General features: G+C 39.1%; 1 protein-coding gene across 2 annotated transcripts in view; it reads left to right on the top strand.

Moving 5' to 3' along the window:
* The window catches only part of NBEAL1 (neurobeachin like 1), a gene marked incomplete at both ends in the record, with an annotated part of 229171 nt that overhangs the window by 69412 nt on the left and 146213 nt on the right, over positions 1 to 13546 (top strand). Inside the window, 2 exons of one of the 2 annotated variants that reach the window (XM_080689756.1) lie at positions 8470 to 8556; positions 11473 to 11556. In XM_080689756.1, coding sequence (XP_080545882.1) covers positions 8470 to 8556; positions 11473 to 11556 — 171 coding nt within the window. The remainder of the gene's footprint in view (positions 1 to 8469; positions 8557 to 11472; positions 11557 to 13546) is intronic. The other variant, XM_080689757.1, reaches the window with a different exon arrangement.

Below are 13546 nucleotides of genomic sequence, written 5' to 3'. Positions count from 1 at the left end.
TAGTTCTTTATTTTAAAACAGGGTCTCACTTGAGTTGCAGAGGGCCTCACTGAGTAGCTGAGGCTGGCCACAAACCCGGATCCTCCTGTCTCAGCCTCCTAAATGCTGAGATTACAAGCGTACACCACCACGCCGGTTTTGCTTCTGATTTCATGGCTTGCCATTTGTGTCACAACATACTAAGATGCTCAAGATTTTGCCTGCAGTTCTATAAAAAACAATTCAGTTGAAAATGCTGTCTTCTACCAGTCCAGAAATCTGACTCCACAATACATATCTGATAAATGTATACTACTGATTGTAGAGAGTAGTAGATAAAACACATGGATTTCTCAGTGTAAACCTATTACTTTATCTCAGATTGTTTTATTTAATGATATTTTTGTGTAAGAAATAACAAAAACTGTTATCCTTCTGTCTAAGCCTCCCAAGTACTAGGATTACAGGCATGGACCGCCACGCCTGGCTGAGACCCTGTTTTAAAAAACAAAACAAGAATAGGACTGAGGGTATAACTTGGAGGTCTCATGCTTCTGAATTCAACTTTAGGTACCAAAAAGAAAAGAAAGCAATCCACTGGGTAAAAGGGTTAGGGCATTCCTAGAAGGAAACACATATTGCTTTTGTATGTACGTGGGCTGATGAAAAACTCTGGTCAGGAGACATTTGAGCAGAGATGTGTAAGAAATGAGTGTGCCAAGCTACATAAATATCAGATCATTCAAGTCAGAATACCAAAGTTTCTGAAGTGGAAGCACTCAGTGTATTTGGGGAACAAAAAATGTAGGCTGTGTGGCTAGAGAAAAAATTATAGAGCCTGGTGTGGTGGTGTGCTATTTTAATCCCAGCATTTGGAAGGCTGAGACAGGAAGATTGCAGTTTGTGGCTAACTTCAGTTACTTTGGGAAGTCCTTTGCAACTTATTGAGACCCTGTTTCAAAATAAAGAATAAAAAATCGAGCTTGGAGTATAGCTTTGAGGTAGAATGCCCTTGGGTTCTATCTCTAGTACAGAAAAAAAAAAAAAAAAGATTATAGAAGAAGCCAAAAGCTAAATTACATATGATCTTAGAGGCCATATGAGGATTTCAGTGAATTGTACCTAGATTGCTAGTGGATATTTTGGATTGATTTCTGGCAATGGGAAACTAGTGGAAGGTTTTAGTTGGTGTCTTTGGTGTGTGTGTGTGTGTGTGTGTGTGTGTGGCATTAGGGATTTAACCTGGGACATTGTACCTCTGAGCTACACTTCCAGCCATATTTTTGTTTGTTTGTTTGTTTGTGTTGTGCTACGGTTCTATTTTTGAACTACACCCCCAGCCCTATTTTTTTCCTCTTTTTCTTGAAACAGGGTCTCACTGAGTTGTGAAGGGCCTTGCTACGTAGCTGAGGCTGTCCACGAACTGTGATCGTTTAGTCTCTGCCTCCCAAATGCTGGGATTACAAGTGTGTGCCACACCGGCTTTTTTTTTTTTTTTTTTTTTAAACAGGTTCTCACTAAGTTAACCGGAATCTCACTATTTGCTGAGGCTGTCCTCGAACTTGTAATCCTTCTGTCTCAGCCTCCCAAATACTGGGATTACAAGTGTGTGTCACCACATAAAGTTTGAATAAGATATGTCTTACATTTTAAGATTACTGTGATCTGGGCATGGGGGCAAAGACCTATAATCTCAGCTACTTGGGAGTTTGAGGCAGAAAGATCGCTTGAACCCAGGAGTGCAATGCCAATTTGCACAACATAGGGAGATCCCCTCCTTTTTAAAAAAACAAGCAAAAAATTTTTTCTTTTTCTTTTACTTTGGCTACTGTATGAACATAGACCAGTTAGGAAACTGTTGAAAAACTTAGGCCAGAATAGTGGCTTTATCTATTCCTTTTATGACCATTATATATATTAAACCCCTGCTGTGTGTGTGTGTGTGTGTGTGTGTGTGTGTGTGTGAGAGAGAGAGAGAGAGAGAGAGAGAGAGAGAGAGAGAGAGAGAGAGAGATTGATTTTTTTGTGGTAGTAGTGATCAAACCTTCAAGGGCCTTTTTTTTTTTTCTTTTATGCGGTACTGGGGATGAAACCCAGGGGCATTCTACCTCCAACGTACATCCCCAGTCCTATTTTTTATTTTTATTTTGAAACAGAGTCTCACTGAGTTGCAAAGAGCCTAAGTAGCTGAGGCTAACCACAATCCTCCTATCTCAGCTTCCCAAAATCTGGGATTACAAGTGTGTGCCACTACACCCAGCTCATCAGGGCCAAGTTGCTGATGGGTCTCATTCTAATGTTGAGACTGGCTTTGAACCTGTAGTCCTCCTGTCATAGCATCCCAGGTACTGGGATTATAAGCCTGTGCCACCATTCCTGGCTTTTAGAAGTTTTAAATAAATATAAAAATCTGAATTGGCTGGAGTGGTGGTGCACACACCTGTAATCCCAGTACGTGAGGGGCTGAGACAGGAGAATTGCAGGTTTGAGAAAAATAAAAAGACTTTATTTTATTTTTTATTTTTATTTTTTGTGGTACTAGGGATGGCACCCAGGGGCATTCTACCTCTGAGATACACCCCCAGCCCTATTTTTTCTTTGTCTGTCTGTCTGTTTTTCTTTCTTTTCTTCCGTCCTTCCTTCCCTTCCTTCCTTGCTTATTTATTTATTTATTTATTTATTTATTTATTTATTTTGCGGTATAGGGGATGGAACCCAAGGGCATTGCAACTCTGAGCTACACCTCTAGCCCTATTTTTTAGCCTTTTTTAATTTCTGAAACGGGGTCTCACTGAGTTGCGAAGGGCCTTACTAAGTAGCTGAGGCTGTCTGCAACCACAAGCCTCCTATGTCAGCCTCCCAAATGCTGGGATTACAAGCATTTGCCACCACGCCCCACTTAAAACTGTTTTTTTTTTTTTTTTTTTTTTTTGTGTGTGTGTGTGTGTGTGTAGTACTGGGGTTTCTGGAAGCCTTTCTACCTCCGGGTTACACTCCCAGACCTATTTTATATTATTTTTATTTGGAAACAGGGTCTCTTAAGCCAGCGCGGTTGGCTTCGAACCTGCGCGAGCCTCCTGTCTCCGCCTCCCAAGCGCGAGGATTACAAGCTTGCTCCACCACACCCAGCTAAAATTGTTTTAATCAAGGTTCTTGTATACTTTCTTGTTTCCAAATGTAATGGGCTTTAGTTTGATTTTTGGCTGGAACCTGTGCGATCCTCCTGTCTCCCAAGTGAGGGGATTACAAGCATGCGCCACCACGCCCGGCTTGATCATCCCCTCTTGAAACATTTTTTTGTTTTTGTGCTAGAAATTAAACCCAAGGGGTGTTACACCACTGAGCTACACCCCCAGTTCTTTTTATTTTTTCTTTGAAAACAGGGTTTTACAGCCAGGTGTGTTGGTGCCCACCTGAATCCCAGTACTTGGGAGGTTGAACTGGGAGAAGCATAGGATGGAGGCCAGCCTCAGTAACTTAGAAAGGTCCTCAGCAACTTGTGAGACCCTGTTTCAAAATAAAAAATGAAATAGGGCTGAGTATGTAGCTCAAAGGTAGTTTGCAGCCAGGTGTGGTGGTGCACGTTTGTAATGCCAATACTTGGGAGGCTGACACAGGAGGATCTGGGTTCATGGCCAGCCTCAGCTACTTAGTGAGGTACTCTGCAACTTAGTGAGACCCTGTTTCAAAATAAAGAACAAAAAAATTGGGCTGTAGCTATAGCTTGGAGGTAGAATGCCCCTCGGTTCAATCACCAGCACCACACACACACACACAAAAGGTAGAATGCTCAAGTTCAAACTAGAGTGCCATACACATACAAAAATAAAACAAACATACAAACAAATAAAACAAGATATGGCTAAGTTACTGTGCACTGGCATCGACTTTATGATCCTTCTGTCTTGTCTTTTCAAGTACTGGAATTACTGGCATGTTCCACCACACCCATCATTAACCCCCTCTTTCTAAAAGTGCTGGTCTTGCTGGCAGTAGTGGCGCATACCTGTAATCTCAGTAATTTGGAGGATGAAGGAGAGGAATTGCAATTTTTCTGGTCAGCCTGGGCCACTTAGACCCTGTTATAACAACCAAACAAGTTAAAATGGTTGGGGATCCAATTTTTGTTTTATGCATCAACTAAAAAATTTTAAATAGTCATTATGAAAAATAAGGCAAGCCGGGCATGGTGGCTCACACTTGTAATCCCCGCGCTTGGGAGGCTGAGACAGGAGGATCACACAGGTTCGAAGCCAGCCTCGACTACTTAGTGAGGTTCTCAGCAACTTAGTGAGACCCTGTTTCCAGATAAAATACAAAATAGGTCTGGGTATATAGCCCAGAGGTTAAAAAAAAAAAAAAAAAAAAGGTTGGGGATAGTTATATTTGTAAAATAAAGTGAAAATTCTGGCATTGCCTATTTGGCCCTGGGTTTGGGTTTTTTTTTTTTTTTTTTTTTTTTTTTTTTTTTTTTTTTTAGTGGTACTGGGGTTCCTGGAAGCCCATCTACCTCCGGGCTACACTCCCAGATGTATTTTTACATTTTTATTTTTATTTGGAAACAGGGTCTCCTAAGCCAGCACGCGTGGCTGGCTTCGAACCTGCGCGATCCTCCTGTCTCTGCCTCCCAAGCGCGGGGATTACAAGCGTGCGCCACCACGCCCGGCATTTTTTTTAATCCCTCTTAATTTGCTTATCCCTTGGATAGTCTCAACTATGTGTGTGTTTTGGGGCATAATCCCCGAATTTTTTGTTTCTAGTACAGATCAAATTAAACTCTTCACAGATTTATCACATCTAAAATGAAACAGATAATCCCTTACTCTTTCATTCTCTCCTGCTTCATCCTCACATTTACTTCTTCTGTATTCCCAATTTATGTCAGAGGCAGTTTCTAACTGGTTTCTCAAGGGGTATAGGCTTTTTCTGCTTTTCTCATCCTCTATGTCTGCGTATCATGCCAAGTCTGATGATTTTGCTGTTTAAATATCTCAAATGCAGTTTTTCATTTCCAGTGTCACTGCTTTATTTCAGGGTCTAATTTTTTTAGATTATTGTAATATATTCTTTATTGTTCATTGCTTTTTCAATATTTCATCTTCCGTACCGAACCCCAAACATCTGTTAAACACATTGATGTCATATGTCAATCCGTTTTTTTAGTGTGTATGTGGTACTTGGGCTTGAACCCCAGGGCACTATTAACCATTGAGCCTTAGCCCTTTTTATTTTTAATTTTGAGACAGGGTCTCACTAAATCACCCAAGCAGACCTTGAACTTGAGATCCTCCTATCTCAGCCTCCCAAGTACTGGGATTTTATACACATCTGCCACCACCCTTGACGAGTCTTTTCTTTTTGGTGGTGGTATTGGGGATGGAACCCAGGGGCATTCTACCCCTGAGCTACACCCCCAGCCTTATTTTTTATTCTTTGTTTTTGAAACAGGGTCTCACTGAGTTGCAAAGGGCCTCAATAAGTAGCTGAGGCTGTCCACGAACCACAATTGTCCTGTCTCAGCCATCCAAATGCTGGGATTACAAGTGTGGACCACCATGTCTGACCTGTCAAGTCTTTTTACCATGATTTATACAAGACAGTAAGAAGTCTGGATGGTCGTCTCTGTTCAGCCTTTCCTACATAAACCTTTATTAAATCGTGTATGGTTCCTTAAACAAGATATGTTTATTCTTGCTTCTTTGTCCCCTTGACATTCTTATAGCTATGTGAAATATTTTCTTTCCTGTTTGTTTTTCTTTTTTTTTTTTTTGGTGGTGGTGGTGGTACTGGGGTTCCTGGAAACCCTTCTACCTCTGGGTTACACTCCCAGACCTATTTTATTTTTGGAAACAGGGTCTTTTACACCAGCACAGCTGGCTTCGAACCTGCACGATCCTCCTGTTTCCTTCTCCCAAGCGCGGGGATTACATGCGTGCGCCACCACGCCCGGCTTGTTTTTCTTTTTAATGACTGTAATATTTTATGGTTCTGCCAGATTTAAATAGGTACTTTTTTTTTTTTTGGTAGTACTGGGGGTGGAACCCAGAGGCTTTCTACCTCTGGGCTATACTCCCAGACCCATTTTATATTTTATTTGGAAACAGGGTCTCACTAAGTTGCTGAGAACCTCACTAAGAAGCTGAGGCTGGCTTCGAACCTGTGCGATCCTCCTGTCTCAGCCTCCCAAGTGTGGGGATTACAAGTGTGCACCACCACGCCCGGCTAAATAGGTTCATATTTTTGACCTCCATGGTATCTCTTACAACTCTGTGAAAGTCTTTTGTGGTGTGTGTGTGTGTGTGTGTGTGTGTGTGTGTGTGTGTGTGTGTGTGAGAGAGAGAGAGACAGACAGACAGACAGACAGACACACGAACAGACTGGGAATGGAACCCAGGGAGCTATAACTCTAGCCCGATTTTTTATTCTTTATTTTGAAATAGGATCTCACTGAGTTGTAAAGGACCTCACTATATAGTACCTGAGGCTGTCCATGAACCATAATCCTCCTGTCTCAGCCTCCCAAATGTGGGATTATAAGCGTGCGCCACCATGTCCGGCTTGTAAAAGTCTTTATGTTTCATACTAAATAGTGGACTATTTTGTGTGAGTGTGTGTGGGGGGGGTACTGGGAATGAAACTCAGGGATATTCTTTCTCCATGTTACACCCCCGCCCTGTTTTTTATTCTTCATTTGGAAACAGGGTCTCACTGAGTTGCAAAGGGCCTCACTAAGTAGTTGAGGCTGTCCTTTAACAGTGATCTTCCTGTCTCAGCCTCCCTAATACTGGGATTACAAGCATGGACCACCACGCCTCTTTTAGAATGTTTTTAAATCCTTCCTTCCTTCTTCCCTCCATCCATCCATCCCTCCCTTCCTCTCTCTCTATCTCTATCTCTATCTCTATCTATCTCTCTCTCTGGAATTTGAGCCCCAGGGCATTCTTACTCCAGGCTATACCGTCAGCCTTATTTTTAGTCTTTATTTTGAAACATGGTCTCACTAAATTGTTAAGGCTGTCTTTGAACTTGCAATCTTCCTCCCAAATACTGGGATTGCAAAACTGCACCACCACACCCGAGTTTCATTTCTTTCTAAATGTACATTTCTGAGGCAGGCATGGTGGCTGAGGTTTGTAATCCCAGTATTTAGGAGGCTGAGACAGGAGAACCACAAGTTCAGAGTCGTGGCCAGCCTTAGCAACTTGTGAGGCTCTCAGCAACTTAGTGAGACCTTGTTTCAAAAGAAAGAATAAAAATGGGCTTGGGATATGCTCAGAGGTAGAATATTCTTGGGTTCAATCCCTACTACCAAATAAATAAATAAACAAATACATAAATACATAAATGTAACTTTCTCTTCTTTCACTCTCATTTGAATTATTTTCCCCTTCATTCACACTATGGTAGGTAGAGGTCAAAGCATTTTGGTATGCTTAGTTTTGTATACTAAAATTAAAATACTTGATTCCTTTTTTCAGTCAGAAGAGCATAATCTACATGTATAACATATGTAATTCCAGTCTACCTAAATAGAATACAAACTAATATATATTAAGTTCAACTCCTGATGACTTTGGAAAATACTGTTATATGACATTTTGATAAAATGTGTAGTTAGATAAATTTGGTAAATACTGTATACACTGACCTACTTTGTCAAAATACACATTAGCTTATTTGAGACTCTGAGAAGTATTTCCAGAAAGACCTCTTTATAATTAAAGAGCAGAAACTTACTTTATTATTTACTATAGTATTATTAATCTCTCTCTTATGACTTTCCTTTTTTTGTTGTTGTTGTACTGGGGATTAAACCAGGGCCATTTTATCTTCGAGTTACACCCCCAGGCCTATTTTTTATTCTTTATTTTGAAATGCTTTTTACTAAGTTGATGAGAGGCTCATTACTTGCAGAGGCTCTTCTCAATCTTGAGACCCTTCTCTCTTAGCCTCTCAAATACTGGAATGATATGCATGTGCCACTATGATTCTTAAAGAAATTAGCAATACTAACTAGTTTATTGCTGTCATTTATTATTTTAGTGACTTTGAATTTTAAGGTAAATATATCTATGATAATTACATACTTACAGTAACTAGTACTAGTTTGTTTTCTAAAAAGCAAATAACTTTCAGTTTCTAGAAGTGATACACTACACAAATGAATTCTTGGATTGGTTTTTAGGAGAGGTGCAATCCAACCAGGCTTGGTGGTAGACACCTATAATCCCAGTATTTGAGAAGTTGAGACAGGAGGATCTCATGTTTCTAAGTCAGCCTAAGCAATTTGTAAGACTCTCAGCAACTTATCAAAAAGCAAATAGTAAGGGCTGGTGTGTAGCCCAGAGGTAGAATGCCCCTGGGTTCAATCCCCAAACCTTCTCTTCCCCTCCCAAAGAAAATGGACACGGAAATCCATTTAGGTTTCATCTGCTTATAGGTAACAATTTAATGTTCTTTCTCCATTATTCTTGTCTCTATTTTTAACAGCTATTTTTAAATGCTAACAATAAGGTGGCAGACAAGAACGAGAAAGACCTTGCCAACAAATTACTGACAGAAATGAATGAGGACCAGGTATCTGCACAGCCTGCATCTTGTTTCAGCTGAAGTCCAAAATCAGTCAATGGGAATAACTATTCCTGTACTTTTCATCTTATTCCTTGAAATACATAATTATTATCTAATTCTAACATTAATTATACTTGAATGAATTTAATAGTTAAAATTTGTTATCTAAAGGATAAATATCTTGGTTGATATAAACAGTGAATAAAATTTTATCTGTTTGTTCTTTTCAGTTTTAGGAGATACAAAGTACAGGAATGGGATCCCAATATCAATGCTGTTCACCTCATGGTGACTTTATATTTTGGGGGCTTCCTTTTCTAAGCACTGTGGTATATTGGGACATTAGGGCTTTGTTTGTAAATATATATGGTCATTGTAAATATCTTGATTCTTTGCTTCTTATTGACAAGTAGTGATTATAAGTCAATGGACAACCTGAAACTTGGAGGAAGGGAAGAAGATGCTGAGCTCTTTGTTAATTTGGTATAAACTAGAAATTTTTTGTTGTTCTAAAAATTCAAGTCTTTATGGGTATAACAATACAAAAATATGTGATTTATGTTGCCTTTCACTATGTATTAGGTGAATTAGATTGAAAAAGCTCCCTATAAAAATTGATTTGTGAGCCGTGCGTGGTGGCGCACACTTGAAATCCCAGCATTTGGGAGGCAGAGACTGGAGGATCGCAGTTCGTGGGCAGCCTCAGCTACTTAATGAGGCCCTTCTGCAACTTAGTGAGACCCTGTTTCAAAATAAAGAATAAAAAAATAGGGCAAGGGGTGTAGCTCAAATGCCCCTGGGTTTCATCCCCAGACACACACACACACACACACACACACACACACACACACACACAAATGATTTGTTATTTTTCTTTCCCAATACAAGAAAAAACTTACATGTCTTTTATTAATATTGTCTTAATATCTAGGTTTATAGAGTTGAGGTATAAAAATATCATATGATCTATTCTGGATGTGAAGCTTCAATTCACAGAATACTGTAGTGTTTTATATTTCTCTATAAGTTCCTCTTAAGGCCTACTTATATAGAGTAACAAAACAATTATAAACTTAGAATGTTTATTGTGGTAAATACAGTGAGCTCCTTTTGGCTTACTCTTTTACAAAGTGTAGCACCTGTTTTACTTGTTTGAAAAATTCTGCTATATGCAGAATATTGAATGTATACTATGTGTATTAATACATAATACATTTATTCTACATAATATACTTTTTAACAAACAGCATCAACAAAAACCAGGATTCTAGATTAAATAACTTACCTAAAATTGATAGTGCTTAGTTTAACACCACAAAGACAGCTTCCTTTGTGTTTAAATGTTTTGCTGGGAAGTAGAGAGGAAAATCCTATTTATGAAGTGATTACCTAAAGACTGTAATAATTTAGCCGGGCGTGGTGGCGCACGCTTGTAATCCCAGCATTCGGGAGGCTGAGACCGGAGGATTGTGGTTCGCAGACAGCCTCAGCTACTTAGTGAGGCCCTCTGCAACTCAGTGAGACCAGGTTTCAAAATAAAGAATAAAAAATAGGGCAGGGGGTGTAGCTCGGAGGTCGAATGCTCCTGGGTTCCATCTCCAGACCCGCAAAAAAATAAAAATAAAAATAAAAAAATACTTAAAAAAAAAAAAAAAGCCGGGCGTGGTGGCGCACGCTTGTAATCCCCGCGCTTGGGAGGCTGACAGGAGGATCGCGCAGGTTTGAAGCCAGCCTCAGTTACTTAGTGAGGCTCTAAGCAACTTAGAGAGACCCTGTTTCCAAATAAAATATATAAAAAGGTCTGGGAGTATAGCCCGGAGGTAGAAAGCCTCTGGGTTCCACCCCCAGTACCACAAAAAAAAAAAAAAAGACTGTAATAATTTATTCCCCAGAGCAGATTTTCAGGACTGCTTTTTACAGCTTTCTAGTCCTTATCTTCTACATTCATAGCTGACTAAGCCTAATAAAACAGCCAGGCTCTCTTTTAATATTGTCGATGTTAGGTTTTTGTTTTTGCTGTATGTACAGTGCTTTGAAATTAACACATTTCTTGTTTATGATGAAATTTAAAACATGTAAACTGGAAGTCATTTTTAATTCTCTTAAAATTTTTGGTATTAAAGGTTGCCTTTTAAAAAACACAGTACTTATAGATACATATTTCATTTTCTATATCTGCCTCAGAACTTGTGTTTTATGTTAAAATAGATATAGATATGTTCGTAAGGATGATAGTAAATTTGTATATGTACATACCTTTTTTTTTTTTTTTTGCGGTACTGGGGATGGAACCCAGGGGCATTCTACCTCTGAGTTACACCCCCAGCCCTATTTTTTATTTTTTAGTTTGAGACAGGTTCTCACTGAGTTTCAAAAGGCCTCAGTACGTAGCTGAGGCTGTCCATGAACCATGCTCCTCCTGTGTCAGCCTCCCAGATGTTGAGATTACAAGCATGCGCCACCACACCCGGCTCCTGTTTTGATTTTAATATAGAGTTTGGAAACTTTATGAACAAGATTATTTTAGCTATTTTATTATACATGCTAGTGGAATTTAAACCTAGAAAGTTCAATTATTATTTTTGTAGGGAAATTAAAACATAGTAGAATTTTCAATTATAGACCTCCCTCCCTTCCTCTTGAGATTGTCCATTATTTTTAGAGCATGTGTTAAGCGTGGTGTTTTGCTTCTCAGAACATTTAATATAAGGAGTGAATGCTGCCTTACCCCTCTTGACATGTGATTTATCTTCTAAGTAGGTAACTTTTCTTGCAGGTTAAAGTATTTCAGAAATCCATTTCATAAGAAGAAGAATGTAATGCATGTTAAGTATTTTTTCAGGCTTTCAGAACAAAGGTTTCCTAAGTGAATGAAAATATTGAATATATTTGTTAATTTCTTATTTTTATTCCCTCTGGTAGGTATTTCAGGGACAGTTGGATTGTTTGGCTGTATCCACTATTCAAGCTTTGACAGCAGTAATGAACAAATCTCCAGCTGCTAAGGTGAAATACATATCCCTGAGCTTTAAAATATCTTAGATATACCAGTTTTCACTATATAAATTCCAAAGTGATGTGTGTAAGTATATAATACATAGAGCTTAATACCTGAAATGAAATAGTTTACAAACTATCCCATATTGGTAAATAATCTTTAATTATTTACCAATAATTTTAAAGACAATTCCCACAGACACTGCAGGATTTTAAAAGACATTTATGTCTGACTTGCATACTATTACAGATTTCCAGTATTGATCAAAGAATGGGAAGATAGCATTAGTTTTGAAATTATTATTTTATTTATTTATTTTTGTGGCACTGAGGATGGAACCCAGGGGCATTCGACCTCCAAGCTACACCCCCTGTCCTATTTTTTATTCTTTATTTTTTTGAAGCAGGGTCTCACTGAGTTGCAGAGGGCCTCACTGAGTAGCTGAGGCTGTCCATGAACCGCAATCCTCATGTCTCAGCCTCCCGAATGCTGGGATTACAAGCATATGTTACCACACCCATCTGGAATGATTATTTTACTTTATTTTTTTTTATTTTTTATTTTTTTGGTGGTACTGGGGGTGGAACCCAGAGGCTTTCTACCTCCGGGCTATACTCCCAAACCTTTTTTTTTTATATTTTATTTGGAAACAGGGTCTCACTAAGTTGCTGAGAGCCTCACCAAGTAGCTGAGGCTGGCTTCAAACCCGTGCGATCCTCCTGTCTCTGCCTCCCAAGCGCGGGGTTTACAAGCGTGCGCCACCTCGCCCGGCTGGAATGATTATTTTAATTGAGTCTGCCGTTAGTGAGTTAAAACAATTAAGTTTAATATCATAGTTTTTCTTCATTAATAAAGTAATCAGTCTTCCTTCACTTAGTTGATTAATGATGATGTAGAATGTGAACATTTTCTATATTTAATCAGTCCTACAATTCAGAACTTACTTTTCCAGGTTGTGTAGCCATAGAGATTCTTCTGCTTTGTTTGTAGTCACTGAACAGGGATTTTTTTTTTTTTTTTTTGTCCCTTCTTATTCACTACCTCTGACTGTCCTGTTATATTGGTATTATATTGGTAGTTACCTCATTAAGTTGTTAGGATTAATGAGATCATCTATACAGTTCCAGGTGCTTAGTTAGTGTTCAGTAAACATTAGTGACTTTATTACCACTTTAGCTTAGCTTCTTATCTCCTACCTCTAATACACTTCACATTCACTTTCTTTTTCCTTTTGTTTCTTTTCTTTTTTCTTTTTTTTTTTTTTTTGTGGTACTGGGGATGGAGCCCAGGGGCATTCTACCTATGACCTACACCCCTTGCTCTATTTCTTATTCTTTATTTTGAAAGAAGGCCTCACTAAGTTGTAGAAGGCTTCACTAAGTAGCTGAGGCTGTCTACAAACCCAAGAGCCTCCTGTCTCAGCCTCCCAAGTACTGGAGTTACAAGTGTGTGCCACCATGCCTGGCACATACTTCACATTTTTAGTACCATAAATGAGTTAATTACCCCCTGTTCTCCGAGTCATGCCTTCAGTTATATTCCTTAGTTTACATTATTTTAGGAGACTCTAACTTTTGCCTTAGAAATTTTGCTATAACTCATGGTTAGGTTTGCATTGAATATGCTTTTTCAAATTTTAGTCTGGCTTTTGACTTCTCCACTTAATAATTTTTGTGTGTGTGTGTGTGTGGTACTGGGGTTCCTGGAAGCCCTTCTACCTCCGGGCTACACTCCCAGACCTATTTTTACATTTTTTAATTTGGAAACAGGGTCTCCTAAGCCAGCACGCGCGGCTGGCTTCGAACCTGCGCGATCCTCCTGTTTCTGCCTCCCAAGCGCGGGGATTACAAGCGTGTGCCACCACGCCCGGCTAATTTTTTTTGTTTTTTGATGCTGGGTATTGAATCCAGGGGTGTTCTACCTCTGTATACACCAAGACTTTTTTATTATCTATGAAGAAGAAGTCATTTTAAGTTCTAAGTAGTTGATTTATTAGTT

The sequence above is a fragment of the Muscardinus avellanarius genome (genome assembly GCF_963383645.1).
Source record: "Muscardinus avellanarius genome assembly, chromosome: 2".
NCBI classification, from domain to species: domain Eukaryota; kingdom Metazoa; phylum Chordata; class Mammalia; order Rodentia; family Gliridae; genus Muscardinus; species Muscardinus avellanarius.
Note: the sequence above shows the minus strand (reverse complement) of the source record. Positions and strands in the feature narration are given on the sequence as shown.